Raw genomic sequence first — 19,403 nt, 5'->3', positions numbered from 1 at the left:
CCTAATATATGTACTTCTTGCAAGCCATTTTCCTTAATGAAGTGAATTTTTGGATGTTGTTTTGGAAATGCACACAGTTTGCTTTGTACTTTTCCCTAATAAAGGCATTTCTTGTACTTATCTTTTCCCTGCAACATTCAGAGGTGTGAAGAGTACTATTTGAATACTTGTTTGGCATATTTCTTCAAGAACATGAAATTCAGTAAGTTCACATTAAAATGTGAGCCAAACACATTTCCCATCTTTCTTTAATTATAAGTTAATCAGCTTCGAAAGTTCTCATAATTGCTATGTAGCATTATTGTGCTACATAATTTTAATTTTACAAAGGTTAGGATAGCGAAGTCCCATTTGGCTCAATGAAAAAAAGAAATAAACTAAAGCTTAATTCCCCCACTGAAATCAAGCATTTCATTTTCCTTGAAATGCTTAATGGCACCCCTGCTATTCTTTATTCTCCTTTTTAATCCCTGATTTTAATAACAACAGTACAATTAGTGTATGTGAAGAGGAAAATGGTCCATTTTAAGCCATCTGGCAAATAGTTCAATATTCCCTTTTCCACTTCCCCATTAAATATCAAGGAAAGATTTTCCAAGAAACTGTGGTAGTAGATTCTAAGCCGTTCATGACAAAGACAGCAAAGATGGATAGAAACTATGACTGAACAATCTTTTGTTTCCTAACTGTTAAGAAGCACCACCTTGTTTTTGCTAAAACATATGAAACTAAGACTTTGTTTTACAAATCATACAAACATTTCTCAGCTTTATCTACAGTGTTTGGCTTACTTGCAAGGATGGGTAAACCTTTCCCTGGCCCATGCTGCGCGCTGACTGATCTGATCCACCCTGTTTTTGTACTGATCGAAGAAAGCATTTTTAAATGTTTCCATAGAAGTGCTTTTGAACTGCATATTTTCAAACTCTTCACTGCAAACATTTCTAAACATACCTAGGTTGGGACTATTTAAATGATGAAAAGTGAATTTATAAAGAAAATATTTTCCCTTGATATCTGCATAATTACATTAATATGCATGTCTTCAGGTGCTAAATGCATTTGTGCTGGATTGTTTGTTCCTAAAGCCAAACCTGAACATAATATATAAATCACAAAAGACCTTTTTTGGGGCAAGGATGATCATCCTCATATACAATAAATCAATAAAATACAAGCAGTTTCTAATGGTTTTTTATACTATGTCACAGAAGTCCTTATTATTCACATGCAGCCATCTGAAACAGAAGAAAAGGCAGTCCGGACCCATCTACGGTGAAAAATAAAAATGACATTTCTTTTCCTGATGCATATCAAATACCCCTCAATCTTTAAAATGACTTCCAAAACTTTAAACACAGAAAAACAACTGTTTCTTTCAATACTGTCTGCCCAAGTAGAAGAATCTAACTTCCAAAGAATTCTTTGTAGAGTTTCCACATGACAACATATTTCAATGAGATCCCATTGCCTGGTGGAATGGAGCAACAGAACCAGTTCAACTTTCAAAGCTATTTCTTAGATGGCATTGATTTTCCAGCTTTCTTTCTTCAGAAAACACTGAACTCAACTGTCTGGCAAAAGGCTTTTTAGGAAGCACAGTCAAATCCTGCCTCTGGGATGCATGCTATTCTTTCCAAGGCATTGGCAAAGCTGCTTAAATCTCATCACCACCATCTCCTAACTCAGTAGGATCCCTAGATCACATCTCTCTTGATGCACCATAGAAAGGATTATAGATAGTTATGAACAAGTGTTATGTGGGAAACACAGGGCAAGTTCAGAGTGCAAGCATGTGTTTTCCATTGAAACAATTCTCCTTTCATCCCCAGATATAGCTGGGTAAACTTCTATCTGACACCCTAGAATGCTTTGCCCTTCAGTACTGACAGTACAGGGTGAGACTATCACCACATTTGCACAACATGCTTAACATGGTTAGTCCAATACTGACCAAGCACCACACACCAAATCATTAACCCACCAAACGGGCTCTGTTTGCACAACATGTTAAGTGGAAAATAAACACATACATACACCCAAAACCTCTCTTTGAGCCCTCATGGCATCCTGGATAGCCTTAAAGCCCTGGCTGTTCTCCCAAGCCTTGGGCTAGGGGGAACAGAATCCCTTGCCAGTTGTGATTTGTATACGTTTTAGGGTTGTTTGGCCAGATTTCCCACCTTGTTCATCTCGAGTCAGTCTGGAGTCAGGTGGCACCTAAATCAAATCTCTCTTTCTCTCTCTCTGCGAGGTCTCTCACTGACCTAGTTAAGCATACTGTGGGAACCCAGCCAGGAAAGAAGTTTCTTTGCTTCTATCATTGGAAACAGAGCCAGAATTCACTGATCAATCGATTATGTGCCATCCAGTCGTTTTCGACTCTTAGCAACCACATAAATAGATTTTCTCCATCACGACCATACCACAGGTTGAACCCTAAACCCCATAGGTTGCCATAACACCAGCAGTCTTTATAAAACATGCTATGCCCAAACAAAGTTAGATTATGGTTTTAGGTAGTGACCTGATTGTAACAACATGTTGAAGACAGTGCTCTGCCAGGATAGCATCTGTTGACTGGTCTGGTCGTCTAGAGAGAGCCTGTTGAAAGACCCTGCCTTATCAGGTTTGTCGAATATGGGTCTTCTCTGTGACAGCCCCCAGTTTAGGGAACTACATGCAACCCCTACCTTGTTAATATTCTGTAAGCAAGCCAAGCTGTATTATATCAGTGAGGCTTTGTCCCCTCATGGTTTTGAGTGGGGGTGTTCATCTACATTTAATTTTGGGGTTTTATAATTAGGCATTTCTATTCTTTTTATTTTGTGCCACCCAGAGTCCTCCGGAATTGGGCAGGTTACAAACATTGCAAAATACATGAAATAAATAAATGCTGGACCATAGCATATCCAATTCCTAGCCTAACGTGTTGTGCACATTCAGCCTTAGAATAATACTTGATAAGCTTCCAAGTACCTCCTGGATTACCCTGAGGTCTATTTCAAAATTCCTGCTTTTCTACAAGAGCCTGATATTTGACCATCTTAATACTTGCCAATTTTAGTAATTATATGTTGCCAGTATTAGTCTCCATATTTGCGCCCAGTTTCTTTGCAGGCATGCTGTTGCTAGTAGGAACATGTAGCTTCTATAGCAGCATGAAATATTTAATTAGCTGCCAAGAAGGATAGTGATTTTTTTAGCATTAATCTTTCCAGCATGTACCCCCCTTCTCCATGGAAGAAAGAAAAAGAGTAAATGAATGTGAAATACGGCTTTTCTGATTATATTTTGCAGAGAGGTGCCAATCAGATAATTGGGATATCCTTTACGCATATGTGTTGTAGTTACATATATAAAGGAGGTAGAAAATAGTATTTCTATCTCAGACACCAGAGACAGAGGATTGAGTTATTGTTCAAAGTATTCTTAATGGAAGGAAGATTTATACAACCCGGTACCCTTCACAAATGATGTAGTTTGCATGAATATTGGGTTTAAGTCCCATACCCTAACAATGGAGTATAAAAAGCTGTTAAAAGTTCTAACCTAACAAAACTGTATGTGCACACAGATCTTTGAGGGTTTGAACAAAGCTGCTCACCTCCACGTCTGCTCAGCTCCACTACACTTTATAAATGATTTATAAATTATTACACATCATGAAGATCTATAAAATCCAGGAATGCTACCGATCCGTACTAAGGACATTTAGAATACAGTGAAGTAATTGCTGCTGTATTTACAGGACCACCCTTCACCCTTGCTTTGCATTAAAGATGACAGAAATGGTCATACTATCCAATCAGGACCACACAACCTTTTTCAGGCCAAGGACTGCCACTGACCTTTAATAGGACCATATTCCAAAGGGTAGGCCAAGCTATGACAAAAATAACATTGGGCTTAATTCAATTCAATTTTATGTAATGTAATCACAATTAGCTAAATGGAAGTAATATGATCATGTACTAAATAGCTTCCCCTTTTTTCATAGTTTGGCAACAACTTTTGGAAGATTTTAGAAGTGGTACCCAAGGCTTGGTTGGGCATCTGAGTTCCCAGGGTTGAAAGATGCACTTCTGGTCTATGCTTGACATCAGCTTTCCAAGATGTTCAGACACAAAACCTGCATCACTGCTGCCTAACGCCCTTTTAAACAGAGATGCCGAGGATGGAACCTGGGATATTTTACAGGAAAAGCAAAAACTCTGCTAAAGGCCATCCTCACTGAATGTCCTGCCCTCTTCTCATGGCAGCCTGTGCTATTCAATTTTTGTTGTGTCTTCACTCAGACTGTGAAGCAGTTGGGCCACAAACAGAACTCCAGGTCTTCAATAGTCCAATCCTCAGCTGAAAGACCAACCAGATCTGCTTTCTATCATGTGGAACTTCAAGATAAAAATTAAAAATGTTTAATTCAGGATTAAAAAATTAAGATAACATGCCCAAGAGTACCTATGAGAGAAATATTCCTGATGGCCTCAATGCAATCCTGTATAAGAGGTAGGGCTGTGCGCCCTTCAAAACTAATTTGGAAGAAGTACTTTGGACCTTCTTCAGCATTCGCTGAAACAGTGATGCCTGTGGAGTGTGAAAAGGACTAGTTGTTTTAATGATTTTACCCCTTACATCTGTGGCATCTTTTTTTAGGATCATGCAGAACCCCCCAAAATGCTGTGACTGCTTTAATTAGTAATAGACAGATGCAATGTTTGAGCAAACTCTGAAGCACTTCTTTGAATCATTTTTAAAGCAAGCACAGTCCTAGATGAGTTCTTGGCCAGGTAGTGGAGTGCAGATATAACCTTGAAAAAGGAATGCAAGAGCCATTAGGAGAACCATTAAGAGAAAGTAAATGACAACTCAATCCCGGGAAAGGAGGGAACATGAGAAAGATATTCAAAAGAACCCTGCTTTGATTCTGCTTGATATAAGAGAGGGCAACGAGAAATTGGCAGGCTTTCAAGGTTCTGTTGTTATATCCTTCAACAGTGCTTCTCAATCCTGGGAGTTGAAGTCCTCATATCTTAAAGTTGCTAAGGTTGAGAAACACTGCCCTACAACAATAAAGTCATATTCCTTTCATCAATGGGAAGTCTGTTTCCTGACCTGGCCTATCTCGAAGGGCCGACACTGGTGCAGTCAGTTACTCTGAAGCAACTCCTTAAAGTAGCGGCATCTTTTTTCAGGCTCACACGGAAGCCTGGAAAGGATATAGTTGTCTACAGCATTTTTTCAGAATCATCTTCAAAGTGCTCCCAGCCCTAATAAGAGGCAGACTGGAATTCTTAGAGGTTTCTGACTTCCTGTCTACCATGAAATCATCACAACCTGCACAAATATATTTGGCAGTGGAGGGTGGGGGGAAAATTTAGAATGAGAGAAGGATGGTGATGGAATTTATTTGAAACAAAACAAGGTTTATAGATTGTCAAAATGCATGAAAATTGTACATGAAAATCACATTAAATATGACAGCTAATATATTGCCTTTGGGAAATAAAACACATCTGAATGGCATCAGATTAGGAAAGGACATTGTAAGTAATGAAATGAAATATAATATAATATAATATCGTATAGTATAGTATAAAGCCCCACAACAAAGTTCTAATCAAACAGAGATTTATGACAATTCTTCACCTCTGGCCTTCATTATATCACATTTTCACATAATTGGTCATGTTCAGAGGCACTCTTTTTGCCTTTCTATCAACTAGTTCAGTTCATTATTACACAGCGGTACCTAGATGAGATTGGCTGATTTTAAAAGCTAAGTAGGACTAAACCTGGTTACTATATAGATGGGAGATCTCCACAAAATCCCAAGGTTAGACTGGGATTCTGAATGAACCTTCCACGAGAAGGCAATTTAAATCCCATTTCCGTAATTGTTGCAAAGAAACTTCTATTAAAAATAATCTCAGACCATAATTCCCTGCCAAGTTGAAAAAAATAAGGACCTTGAAGAACTAAATCACTGCTGAGATTTTCCTTATCTCTTTGGACATCAAATACAGGAGCAATCACCAGGAAGGTACAATTGAAAGGGTGAGGTGCCATCTTGCCAGCCCTATCCATGACAGATTAAGAATGGATAGATTGGACATTACCTTGGCCGCTACAGAAGAATTGGGCTTCTCCAAAAGGTCCCAGAGTTTTTTCCTCTTTTCTGCACAGCAAGTGTTATCAAACTCCTCTCCTTCCCTTTCCCGCATTGTTTCTGCTTCTCTCTTGAGCTCTTCATTCATCTGTTCCTTTTTCTGGTGGTACCTTGCCTGGCAACAAGACTCTAGATAAATCTCATCAATCCCCCAATAGTCCAGTTCTTGGCTGAAGGACAAGGCACACATTTCCTCCATCATGTGCAACTTGCCCGTGCGGTAGAAGTTCAAGATAGAAGTAAATGCCCCAGGGTGCCTATCAAAGAAATATTCATTCTCTTCCAAGTTATAATCATCACATATATCCATTAGGGATTCATGAGTATTGCAATCTCTGAGTTTACCCAACCTTGTCCGTGGTAACCTGTCCAGGGTTCGCCATAAAACCTCATGTGCCAAGCCCCCCACATTAAGCTTGACCCTTCTGGAACAGGCTTTGCTCCTGACAATCTCCATAGGATCCGGGGGCAAAGAGGTAGTAGATCGAGATCCATGTTTATTCATTCCTGCAGGCATTGCTTGTCTCTAAAGGACTGAAACAGGCTGAAGAAATTCCAGGCTTCTCACAGTTCCAGACAGGTTCTCTTCATCTGTTCCCCTTTTCCTCCATGCCTGTGAGGGAAAGAATCCACAGAATCCTTGGTAACTTCAGCAAATTAAAAGGAGAGCTTCTTCCTTTGTTTGCAAACTGCCTGCATGTTCAATTAATCAGGGAGAATACAAATAGCTCCGTTAGTTTGCTCCAAGGAGCAGAAGAGACAAGAGATTGGCTACAAGAGCACAGGCTGCTGTTCAGTGTCATGGTGCTGAAACTGAACAAAGAGTCCTAAACAAAGTGAACTGAAGGGAGGAAGAGGAGGCTAATAGGGGTTTTTAGCCACTGAGCTGACAAAGCCTTAGTGCAGCCTTTGTCCAACTCCATATATTTTAGTGGTAGGGAACCACTACCTAAAGCAATGTTTCTCAACCTCAGCAAGCTGCCTGGGGAATTCTGGGAGCTGGAGTCCACACATCTTAAAGTTGCTGAGGCTGAGAAACACTGGCCTAAAGCGCTGAAAACGAATTCCTTACAGACCTTCTCCCAGAGGCACAAATATCTGTGCTGTGTCTTTCTGGGAAAACCTGGATCCTCCTCACAAGCCCAGCATCCATTTTAATTCATTTCCCCTTCTCAAAAGCAATATATTCATTTTTCATTTTTACCCATCCTCCTTTTAGATTAAAATTTAACATAGAGTTGTGGGCATTTCTACGTTTGAACAGTTAATCGTGTATAATGTGTTACACTGACCAATCATTCAAGTTATATTAACATTTGTCATTTAAATCCCAGTTATCCTCTTTCTTTCCTTCTATTTCCTTCTACATTTCTTTGACATGAGAAGGTTGATATTGCTACATAAAACAGAATGTTTTCTATTATCATCAGAAGCTTTGGACTTTGGAAAAGGGATGTGTCAGAAATTGGGCCCATGGAACAAGTTAAAGGATCGGATGGTTTATTATGCTGCGGTAATATGACTCCCAGTATTTCATTCAGAAAGGCCAATAAACAAACATCATCACCCATAAATTGTAAATGCCATATAAGGAAATAATCAGGCACAGACCCACCAAAAAGTATATTTCAATATTCAGATATGTACTTATTGTATACAATCTTAAGGAAACACATTATACACCATATTGTGCTTATGCTTCTCTCAGGGAGAGAATAATTTACAGTCATGCTAAAATAAACTATATACCAACTTTCCTCATGGCCATTTTTTTTTCAGGTGTGGGTAAAGTTACCTACTGGTTTCAGGTGGTCTGCCTGACTGTATATCCACCAAAATGCATGCATTTTCAGGCTGAAATATTAGTATGTAATTTTTATTCATTAGTTCTAAAATACCAAAGCACTTCTCATTTCACCTACGCTTTCAGCTACATTTTCCAGACGTCTCTTCTGCCAAAGGGATGAATTATGACCTTTTAAACAGTGAACGGCTGTATTATATTTAACTATTTAGAGAAAAACAGACATTTCCCCTTTAATCTCACGTGTGCTTCTCATAGTTAACTGTTTGTACGTATAAACTCAGGAGCTCAGGCTGACATTAACGACTTACCGTAGTACATCTGTTGGCAATCCTGCTTCCAGAACTTACATAGCCTTCCTTCTGCATGGCGAACATCTAGCACAGAGCAAAGCCATGCTACTTTGACAGTGTTACGTTGCTGCTCTCTGGAAGTGGGAGCTTCTTCAATGCAATGGCAAACTGGTTGCAGTCAAAACAACATCTCCCCCCCCCCACACACACACACGTTGTGCACACACATCCAGGCCCATAATGCATGTATGGAAAACCATTCCTTCCTCCAGCTTTTAAACATCCAAACACAACCCATCTGAGTTAAGGAAGGTGGCCTGTTTTAAAGGGTGGCTTACAGGTAGCTCACTGGATGTACCACGCTCTCTTGAGAAAACATCAGGGCGGAGAGAGGAGACAGACTTTTGAATAATGTGCTGTTTAAAGATCTGTAATCCCATGTATGAAGAGGGGCAGATGGGATTGTTTTAAATTATTTCAGTAAGGTATGGTGGGAGGAAGACAAAGACTAAACCATTCTACTTAAATTTGTAAGGGATTGCATCAACAAGGGTTGAAAAATGAGCTAGGGTGGAAAGGGGTGTGTGTGGGTTTCTATCCTGGGAAGCTCATTAATGTCTTTGTTCCAAATGGGGTGTGAGGCCATCCAGTTACCAGCTCAGTGCTTTGAAACAATCTGGCAATGGTAGAGGGGACAACTAGGCGGGTGTAAGGGGATGTGGGAATGACCTTGGGAGACCGGGCCCAGAGACGCTGCCTAGGGAACAGTCAGATAAGAGACAGCATAGCCCACAGCTGGATAGTAGGTGGGGCAAGAGGCTCAGAAGAGACCCTCCCTAATTTCTTGGGGTGTAAAGGAGACAGTGAGGGGGGGAGGGATTGTACTTTCAGACTTGGAAGATTCTGTTAATGTAGCCTTGCAATAAGTAGAATTAGCTCCTCTGGTTGTGTTTCCTGTCTGGTCCATCTGGTAAGGCTGACAGCTGGCATGGTAGGGACCATGAGAAGCTAAACTGAGTTTTAGCCTAATGGGAACAATCATTTGCATATCTATCTATCTACCTACCTACTACCTACCCTTTATCTATCATCTCTGGAAGGAGCGGATCCCCCATCACCACCAGCAGGAAATAACTCACGAGGGTCGTCATAACAACAGTGTGTGTGTGTGTGTGTGTGTGTGTATTTGAAAACGCAGTCAACCCTGAGAGGGCTGCTTGCCTTCCAACCTTCCTCGCACTGTTGCTTTCTCCCAGAGGGGCTTAACCCGAAAATCCACAGGATCCAACGATCCGCTGGAGGAGCAGAAACCCTCCAGCCTCTCCCATCCAAGCCAGCGCAGATTTCCCGCGGCCCGCCAAGCGTTGCCTCCGGATGAGGCGAATCCCTGGCTCCCCACGCCGCGATTCCGATCACCAGATCTCTCCCCTCCGCCGCTGCCCCCTATTCCTCTGCTCCCCCGTCTCTCACCTCGCCACTTGCTTCCTTTCCCACGACCCCAGAGCAACGCCGGAGCGGGCTTTCGGCGGAGAGGAGGACATCGGTGGGGGAGACGCTACATCCTGCTTCAGCCGAAGAAGGCGAGATCAAGCAGGCGGGTACCGCGGGTATCCTCCTGGCACGCCGGGGAGGCGGAGTGGAAGGCGGCGGGAGGCGGGGGGCGGTGGAAACCCCCTCAGCGCACGAAATCCCGGGACAACCGAGCCGATTGGGAGGAACGTCACGTGGCCCCCAAAGTCTAAAACCTGCAGATCATTCCCGAAAGGTAGAAGATCTCTGAGAAGGAAGGAGGGGAAAAAATAAAACCCACAAGGCCCTCCAATGGATCTTTTGGAACTCCCAGGCTTCGGCTTCAGATCCACCGAACGCGTAAATGGGCTCAGGGCTCAATTAGAATGACGAGGCTGGGCAGCACTTGAAGAAAATTCCTCCCGCTTCTCTTTTTCTCGTTTCTTAACAGAGATCAACAAGTCCAGCGAACCTCCTTTCTTCCCCCTCGCAATTCCGTCCCGGAGTTTGCAGACAGAGAATTGGAAGTTGACCACGAAAGAGAAGAAGGAAAGAGCGCCACCTCGAGTTCGGATGCGGCGTTCTGGGCAGAGGTTTAACGCTTTGCTCGCCTGGAGGGCTTGCCGCGGAGGGAGGCCAGAAAAATGCTCCAGGTTTAAGGTGGACGCGGATAAAGAGTGAAAGGCAGATCGCAACATGGGGTTGTTGTTTTTGAAGTGGGGATTATACGACCTTTGGGTTCTCAATGCATTGGGAAAGGAAGTGGGATTAAAATCTAGTTCAGTATCAGAGCACTGGCATTCCGTACAGAAAATTCCAGGATCATTTTCTTCTACCTTGCCAACTGACAGGCTGAGGCAGAGGGTGGTGGTGGAAGACTTTATCTGTCTGGCATCCTGAGAGCATGCTACTAATCTGAGCAGTTGTTTCTATGGTAAAGACTCTCTTGAGTTGAGCTTTACTCCTGATGGATGTATCCATGTAGTATTTTTTGCAGCCATAGAAAAGAATTGGAAGAGGACATGGAGGCCAACTCCGGGCTCACTGCAAAATCCGCATAAAATCATACCAGGCAAATGAATGGTCACACCCAGTGAAGAAGAGCCCACCACTTTTCTGGATAACTGGTTGCATTACCAAATTAGTCTTACCCTAGGAAGCTTTTTTCCCTAACATTCTATTAGAACCTGCCTTCCCATAATTTAAATCCATTATTCCATGTATTATGCTCTGGAATAAGACAGAACAGATCTTGATCATCTTCTGTGTGACACTTCTTCATGTACTTGAAAAGTGCTTCTATACCCCTCCTTCATAATAACCTTTTCTCAAGGTTAAATTTACCCCATTCCTTCTGTCCTTCTTACTATATATTCACCTCAATTCTCTAATCCATCAAAAGCATTTTTTTTTTCTTTTTGTCTTCTACTGTATTAGTTATACCACCCAGTTCGGGGTCATCAGCAAGTTTGATAAGCATTCCCTCCATCAATTTATCCAGGGGTGTAATGGGCTCAGACTGAACTTCATAGAACTTTTTTTTAATGCTTCAGTCCAGTTTGAGTGTTTTTTTACATCATTTGTAATATGGTTTAGCTTTGGCTTACTGTATAGTGTGAACCTAGCTATTGTGATTGGTAAACCATATTTTATGACTAGGCTTGTTGACCCAGTTCTGTGGGTTTTTTAATAGTAATATTTTTATTATATTGTTGTAAAACTTACATAATGCATTATATTGTTTTGATACAGTGGTATTTGTACAGTAGATTAAAGATTATTAACTCTAATGTTTAGCTAACTAAGACCGTTGAAGATTAAAAAATAAAAAATATTATACCAGTATTAATTACGATTTAAAATGTCAGTGTTAATGAGCATAAAATTATTTAGCTTTTTCATACAGAATTGAATATAACATTTAAAAACCACAGCTCATTACTTAGTATTAAGATCTCTACTGTATTGTTACATAATATTGTTTGTGCATATTGGAAAAAGAAAAAAAGATGAACAGAGCAAATTTGACAACGATTAAAATACAAAAGGATAAAGAAAAAGAAAAAGAAGAAAAGGCTATTCGATTTCTAACTTCCCCCTTTTTATGCTTCTGGCAATTTACAATATTTATAAACATTTGGGTCCCCTTGGAAGCCAGACTGTAAATGTTTATCTTTGCTGTGCTACGTGATGACCCAGCTTTGTGTTGTCCACCTGCTGCCCATTCACTTGCCAAGTCCTTGTGGACCCAATGCATACCAGCTTTCTGATGCCTTCGTGGGTTTCTAGCGTACAAGGCACTGTAGTGGAGAAAATCAAGCTAACAAACAAAGTGGAGTCTGCATCCTCTTTTCCTGCCTGTCTTTTAGATACGAACATGGTCAGGCCCAGTGCATCTCTTTGCCTAATTCCATTGGACCCAAATTTATTTTTTCATTCATTCATTCGTTATCCTGCCTTTATTATTTTTATAAATAACTCAAGGCAGCGAACACACCTAATACTCCTTCCTCCTCCTATTTTCCCCACAACAACAACCCTGTGAGGTGGGTTGGGCTGAGAGGGAGGGACTGGCCCAAGGTCACCCAGCCAGCTTTCACACCTAAGGTGGGACTAGAACTCACAGTCTCCTGGTTTCCAGCCCAGCACCTTAACCACTAGACCGAACTGGGTCTCTCAAATTGACACCCCCCCCCGCTCCAGACAAAGTCCCTCTGCAGTCCAGTCTAAGCCCGAGAATAGAAGCCTCCTCCCCAGCTCACAGCCCAGCCCATGGACCACCCTTACAAGGGAACTGCGGCAGAGAGAAGCCCCTGCCTTCCGTCCTCGATCAGTGGACGGCCTCAACATTCCATCTCCTTTAACAACGGGCTTCCTCAGCTCTGCTGCCCTCCGGAAAGGTCCATTTGCCTGACAATAGAACTCACCCAGGTACAAGGACCTGCCTAGCTTCCCCAAACTGGCCAGCCAATCAGATCCCTAGGATTTCCCACCTTTTAGCCCTCAAATTCTATACAGATAGTCCTTGCATAACAACCATTCATTCAGCGACCATTCAAAGTGACAAAGACGCTGAACAAATGGTATTTATGATCCATCCTCAAAATTATGGCCATTGCAGTGTCCTGCAGTCATATGGCAGCCTGCCCGCATTTATGACTTCAGTGTGAGCTTTGACTGGCCCCCCACCATCTCCCCCGCATCTCTGCCCTTTTGGCTGCCCTGCACTCCGCTGGCCCTGCCGCCCCCAGCTGACCTTGGGAAGGCCTCACGTGGCCAGCAGCTGTCTCACAAAGGGCCAGGCCAGGCATGCCTCGTCAGCAGAGGGAGGAGGAAGATGGTGAAGTTCAGCTAGGAGGCTGGCAGGGGCAGCGGAGTGTAAGGCGGTGGGGGTGCCAGGAGGGGCACAGAGTGGAGTGCAGGGCAGCCAAAAGGGCAGAGATGGGAGGAGATAGGTAGGTGGGGGGAGTTGAAGCAGAGGTGAGCATGGCAGGGCAGGAGAAGTGCGAGGTCCTGGCCTAACAACCACAACTGGGACTACCAGAACTGCCGTTGCTAAGTGTGCAGTCATGTGATGTTTCACTTAATGACCACTTCACTTAGCAACAGAAATTCTGATCCCAATTAGGGTCATTAAGTGAGGACTACCTGTACAAATCTTTGCTTTTAGGAAGGAAAGGCAGGCAGGCAGGCAGGCAGGCTATCTTAAGTTCTTTTCTCTGTATATTGTAGCACTATGTGATGGGAATGAGGTTGCACAGTCCTGGAAAGACTTTGAAGGAGATGAAGGGTGATTTTTACAAAATCTCCCTGAAAAGAGAAAACTAGTGTCACAGCGAGGGCTAATGTAACATCATTCTTTCTGTTGAGGAATTGTTCCTTTTGAGGACCTTTTTTTTAAAGGCACTTCTTTAATATATAGAGAGAAAAAGATACAAAAGATCAGCATTAACAGCACCAAGATACAGAGGAGGAGCAGGGAACATATGGCTGCTCAGATGTTGGACTATAATACCATAACCCTAACCCTAACCACAGAACTAATGGTGAAGGATATTAGGAGTTGTGGTTCAGCAACATTGGAAGGCCAGAGATTCCTCTCCCCAATATACACACAGAACACATTCTTGTGGTCTACAATTCTGCTGCATGTGCACAGTATATCGTGTCTATGGGCTGACAACATCCATCATCAAGGCAGCCATTAATCCAGTCAAACCTCCTTACCTGTTCTAGCATCACTACCTGAGGGAACATTCTTGATTTAGTTGTAAAATACCTGCTTTGCATGACGAGCATCCCAAGTTCAGTCTAGGATCTTCTACATGCAGAACATCATGCTTTACCATGGAGCTACAGTTCCTTTTTGTCAATCAGACTGAATTTCAGATTCTCACAAGGGCTCAAGAACTCAGCCTCTCTTTATCACCACTGATATTTTGTACAAAAGGATCAAGAAAGATATTGTGTTGGAGGATGCAAAAACTTCACAATGGACATTGTATTATAAATTACACTTCAGGTGCAAATCAAATGAATTTTCCTAATGCAGAGGCACACTGTTATGAGATGCTGTGTGTGTGTGTGTGTGCGTGCATAAAGAAGGCCTCTAAGAAGAGCTGGGTTTTTACCCTCTTTCATAACATTGGCTGCCTCATTTTCTTTTTCTATACTAATAAAGTCCATGTAGTTTTCAAAGCTAATGCAAAGTATCAAAAGGTAATAAATGCAAGCTATAATTCTAATTCTAAATAAATATTTAATGTTTCTAACACTATGTTATGGACAAGTCAGCCACAATAACCCAGAAACATGTGCACAATGGGAAAAGCAATGTTGCAAAGGGGTTTTGGGTAATTGGATACATTAAGCCTTCAGACCACAAGTCCCCAAACAGCTATAGGTATTTGTTGCATTGCTGGCTTATTCATGCTGAATGATCTCTGATAGATGCTGCTCTGTGTCAAACCACCAAAGGCTTTCATTAAGAGCCATTTGGCTTGTTAGGAAAGGTGGACTTCACATTAGGTAATCTTCTCCTGAATCTAATGCTTTTAAATAATGATTAATGTAAGGAAAATTGAACATCTTGCAATGGGAGTACTTGCTTGACAATATCTATATGAAAATGCACTTCATGGGCTTGTAACTTGAGGTTTTCATATTAAACAAACTGTAAATAAGATAAGATATGGGATTGGTTTGCTGGCAGTAGAGCACCTGGAGGTCATTGGGTTGGGAAATCTGAATTAACTGACTGAGCTCATCTATTCATTTGTACTCAGAACACATGCATACTCTTATACAAAGGAGAACCTGCACCTATAACTTGTTCAAAGAATTATTTAGTTATTCTCAAGATGAACAGATGTAATCCTATCCAGAAGGAAGTCTGCAATAAAAGCCAAGGCCAAGCTTCATAAAATTGGCATCATTTATTCATGGTTGTGTTTGTTATTTGAAGTATAACATTTTCCTCCCCTGCAGAGTCAGTTATTGTAATGTATTAAATAAGTTCAGGGAATAACGTATGACAGCATTGTTTAAAAAAGATTTCTCAGCATAATGCCCACAATGTGATCAAAAGCTACCTTACCCTATTAATGGCCATTTCTCAGGGCCTAAACAATAAGGTCTGCACAGACAGCCTTATCACAGACTGTAGTCACCCCATTTGCATGGATACATGGCTTTCAACAGGGACGTGCAATCCAAGAACTAATTCCCAATTGCAAAAAACTTGCCATGTAACAGATAAAGAAAATTGCTTCAGACTGCAGTAGGGTAGGTAAATAAAGAGAGGAAAGAAGTTTAAAAGATGCAGCAAGATCTTTGAAAAGATTTGTCCAAGGCCAGGAAGGGATGACTTCAGTTGGCACCTTCTGAAATAGGATTTCAATTTCAGGTGAACATAGGATTGCAACATGATTGTTCTGGTAGTTCTGTTTAATCTGTGTTGCTAAAAATTAAAAAGCAAATGTGCCTTCCCCCTGAAAAATGAGTGTACATATGCTAAAGATAAATAAATGTAGAAGTCAAGATCTAAGACAGTTAGGTGGAACTATGGGCTACAGTCCTCACCTTCTTAGGTCCTATCTATTATGCTAAACCTAACTATTCAGTGTGATCTTCCTCCTTTCCAAGTCATCTGAACACTCTGCTTTAAGATGTAAAAGAAGAACTGTCACTCACCATTTACACATGTAATGTAAAGGATCTCATCTGAAGGAGGAAACAACAGAACCTGAAGCCCTGGTTTTTTCTCCAGATTCTGCAAGATTACTAATTATAGGGGCATAAATAACATCTGGTATGTGTGGTATAATGGTTAGAGCAATAGATGGACTGGATGGGAGGGGGGATTGAAGGTCATTTCCCCCCTGATATGGAGCTCACTTGAGGATTTTGGCCACTTTCCCTCAGACCTGCTTTATAGGAATGTTGTGAGCATAAAATTCATATTTTCTACTATATATTGTTTGGAAAAAACATGCCTATTTGTATAATAGCTATAAAATGAAGTATACTGACAATGGTGAACGTAAATAAATTTTAAATGTGCATGCACATGAATCTGATTCTAAAACCTTCAAGCATTATTACATTTTCCTTATGGAAGGGAGTTTTACAGAACACCCCCCTCCAAATGACCTCACCTTCAAAGCTTGAGATTTGATCAAATGACAGACATAAAGGTTGGAAATATGACTATAGAAAAATGAAATATGAGTTCCTCATCCAATACAATCATGTTTATTCTGGGAGATGCATATCTGCCCTTTCTATAAAACATCCAACAATACATGGTCGTAAGAAAATAAAAGCAGTCAATTCAACCAAAGAAACAATTTAAACAAAAGTAAAGAGCAATAGCAGCATAAGAAACACTTTAAAAAGGGTGTCCTATGAGATTTCATGGGAAGAGCTTCCCTTGACAGGTTGTTCTAGATCAGTGTCTCTCAAACTTGGCAACTTTAAGATGTGTGGATTTCAACTCCCAGAATCCCTCAGCCAGTAAGCTGGCTGGGGAATTCTGGGAGTTGAAGTCCACACATCTTAAAGTTGCCAAGTTTGAGAAACACTGATCTAGATCAACTCTGACCAGGACACCTCATTGATTTTTCAGTTTGATGCTCTGTTGTTTTTCCCCTAGAGATTTTACTTAACTCTAGTACTGAGATGATTTCTTTGCTCTGTTAAAGAACTGTGTCTGTGTCAATTCTCATTAAAAAAAACACCTTGTTTTTACTATGGTATTTGCTTATTTTTGCTTTATAACAGCAAATATTTCCAGGGGGAAATTAAACAGCAAAAACTATGCAGTCTAATGGCTCTGTAAAAACTAACAGGTTTATTACAGCATACTTTTTTGTGGCTTGTAGTCTCAAAAGGCTGCTTGCTTCTGCTTGATGCTGGAAAATGAAAGTCTAGCTTTAAGGGGGGGAAATGTAATAGTAATAACAGTGGGAAAGTGTTTTTGTTGCAATTTGTTGCAATTTTGTTTGGTTTTCTCATAGAAGTGATTTCTGTAGCTTTTGCCTGGACTCAACAAGTATACATATACACAGTTATCAAGCTTCATTAAAAGAGTAGCCCTGTGCCTGAAAAAGAAGCTGCTGTACTCTATATAATCTGTTGAAGATCCCCTGAACCAATGATTGTCAAACTTGGCAACCTTAAGATGCGTGGACTTCAACTCCCAGAATTTCCCAGCCAACATTGGTGTTGGAAGTCCACACATCTTAAAGTTGTGGACCACTCTAAACTAAAGCTACATTCAGAACAGAAGGATTCATCCTGCTGGTTTTGTGTCTGAGATCTAAGTTGCTATGTGTGCTAACTGGGGAGTCAGCCTAACTAGACACAATGGCTGGAGTCCTACTTTTCATTAAGTCATAACATAGTTTGGGTCTTGCATAACAAGGTAGGTGAACTTAGCTGTTGTAGTTTGTAAACCATGGTCTAGGATTTGGAGTTATGTGTGATCTTTTTGTTTTTTGTTTTTGGTGCCTGGCAACTCCATGAACAAATCCACGCTGTTTTCATGGCAACATTTTTGGAAGTGGTTTGCCATTGCCTTCTTCCTAGGGCTGAAGGAAAGGGACTGGCCCAAGGTCATCCTATTGGCTTTGTGCCTAAGACAGGACTAGAACTGGGTTTCTAGCCCAGTGTTTTAAACCACTGCACCAAAATGGCTGTCATGTGTGAACTAGGTTGCTATGTTGTTCAACAAGCCATAATTTAACTCTAGTATAGCACAAAATGCAGGCCAGTTACAGTTAAAGCAGTCTTATTTGAACATATAAAGTGCTGCTTAATTCTCCTGATGCTCAGTGAAGCCTGTTTCTAAATAACTATGGATAAGTTGTAATCTTAAGGTTAAAGCTGAAGATTAAAACACATACATGTGTGCGTGCACATACACACATGAATAGATATTTACAAAGCAGTTGTTGAACCCAGTATTTGGGTTGTCTCATCCAGGCCAAAAATGGAAATACTCCTTCTAGTTGAATTCAACTCCTGCTGGTTATATAGACATGTCCATGTAGTTTTCTTGGTAGCAAAATGAGAGTAGTTTGCTATTGTCTTTTTCCAGGATATTTTTTCACCTTCCCTTCATCTTTTAGCCTATAACCCTGCAATTTTCTGGTAGTCTCATTTCTAGGTACTATTAGGTATGACGCTGCTTAGCTTTTTTTAAGATCAGCCAGGGTCACTGTGTGCTGCCACTGGCTTTAGATCTCACCAAGGCTAGGTTTGGCTAATTTATCTGCTATTGTAGAGGGCAGAGGGAATGGCCTTGAGGGACAGGAGGAATATTCTGTTACTATATTTTTACAATAAAAGTAGTGTTGGCCTCCATTCCTTTGGTTTCCTGGTCTGGTCTACCATGAAGGGCTGGCAGCTGAAAGATCAACCTTCCCTCAGTCAACACATTTACATGCAGTGAAAAAGTGCCATTTGGCCTATTTTAATGCCATTTTGCAGTCTTCATGAGATATTTCAGGGTGCTGTAGTTACTTGCTTCCAGCATTTCCTTCCTACATTTATCTGTCTGGAATATTTGGGAGGTAGGGTGAAATTGAGAAGTGTTCTACCAGTGTCCCTTTCTAGCCCAAGTGATAGGAAGTATGGTAAACCAGTCTACAAGTCTTCTGTAGGGCTTGTAAACCTGTCCAAAAACAGCCCAGCTGATAGGTCAGGGGCCTGAGGATGGCTGAGTTCACTCCACACCCCTCTTCCAACCCCACCAACACTCAGCTGGCCCAGTTGACCTGTGTTCCGAAATAGCCCGTGCAACAGATCACTGGTGTGGAGCACCTCCACATCTGTGCTGTTTCATTTGGACAACTCGAAAAGCGCTGAAGCTGCCATCTGAGGCACTGACACACATTCTCCCAGTCTGCCCCACCACACCTTAAGGAAAGTGAATGGTGGTGGTTTATCCTGATAGCAGTTGACACTGGATGAGAAAGGAAACAAAGCTTCCAGGGTGGCAGAAGAAGTGAAGGGGAACAAAAGGGAGAGAAGATGGATGTCTCCAGTCCCACAGAGAAATCATGCCATAGCTTGGACAGCCAATTTATAATGGTTTATGCAAAGACGAACTATCTGCAATTCTCCA

General features: G+C 41.4%; 1 protein-coding gene across 1 annotated transcript in view; it reads right to left on the bottom strand.

Moving 5' to 3' along the window:
* Positions 1-6,793, bottom strand: part of KCNB1 (potassium voltage-gated channel subfamily B member 1) — a 164,751-nt gene extending 157,958 nt beyond the window's left edge. Inside the window, exon 1 of the mRNA XM_063297070.1 lies at positions 6,120-6,793. Within this exon, the coding sequence (XP_063153140.1) occupies positions 6,120-6,686 (567 nt within the window). The 5' untranslated portion in view covers positions 6,687-6,793. The remainder of the gene's footprint in view (positions 1-6,119) is intronic.
* Between the last annotated feature and the right edge of the window lie 12,610 nt (positions 6,794-19,403).

Source organism: Candoia aspera, chromosome 3 (genome assembly GCF_035149785.1).
Source record: "Candoia aspera isolate rCanAsp1 chromosome 3, rCanAsp1.hap2, whole genome shotgun sequence".
Taxonomy (NCBI): Eukaryota; Metazoa; Chordata; class Lepidosauria; order Squamata; family Boidae; genus Candoia; species Candoia aspera.
This window is presented reverse-complemented; position numbering and strand designations above follow the sequence as displayed.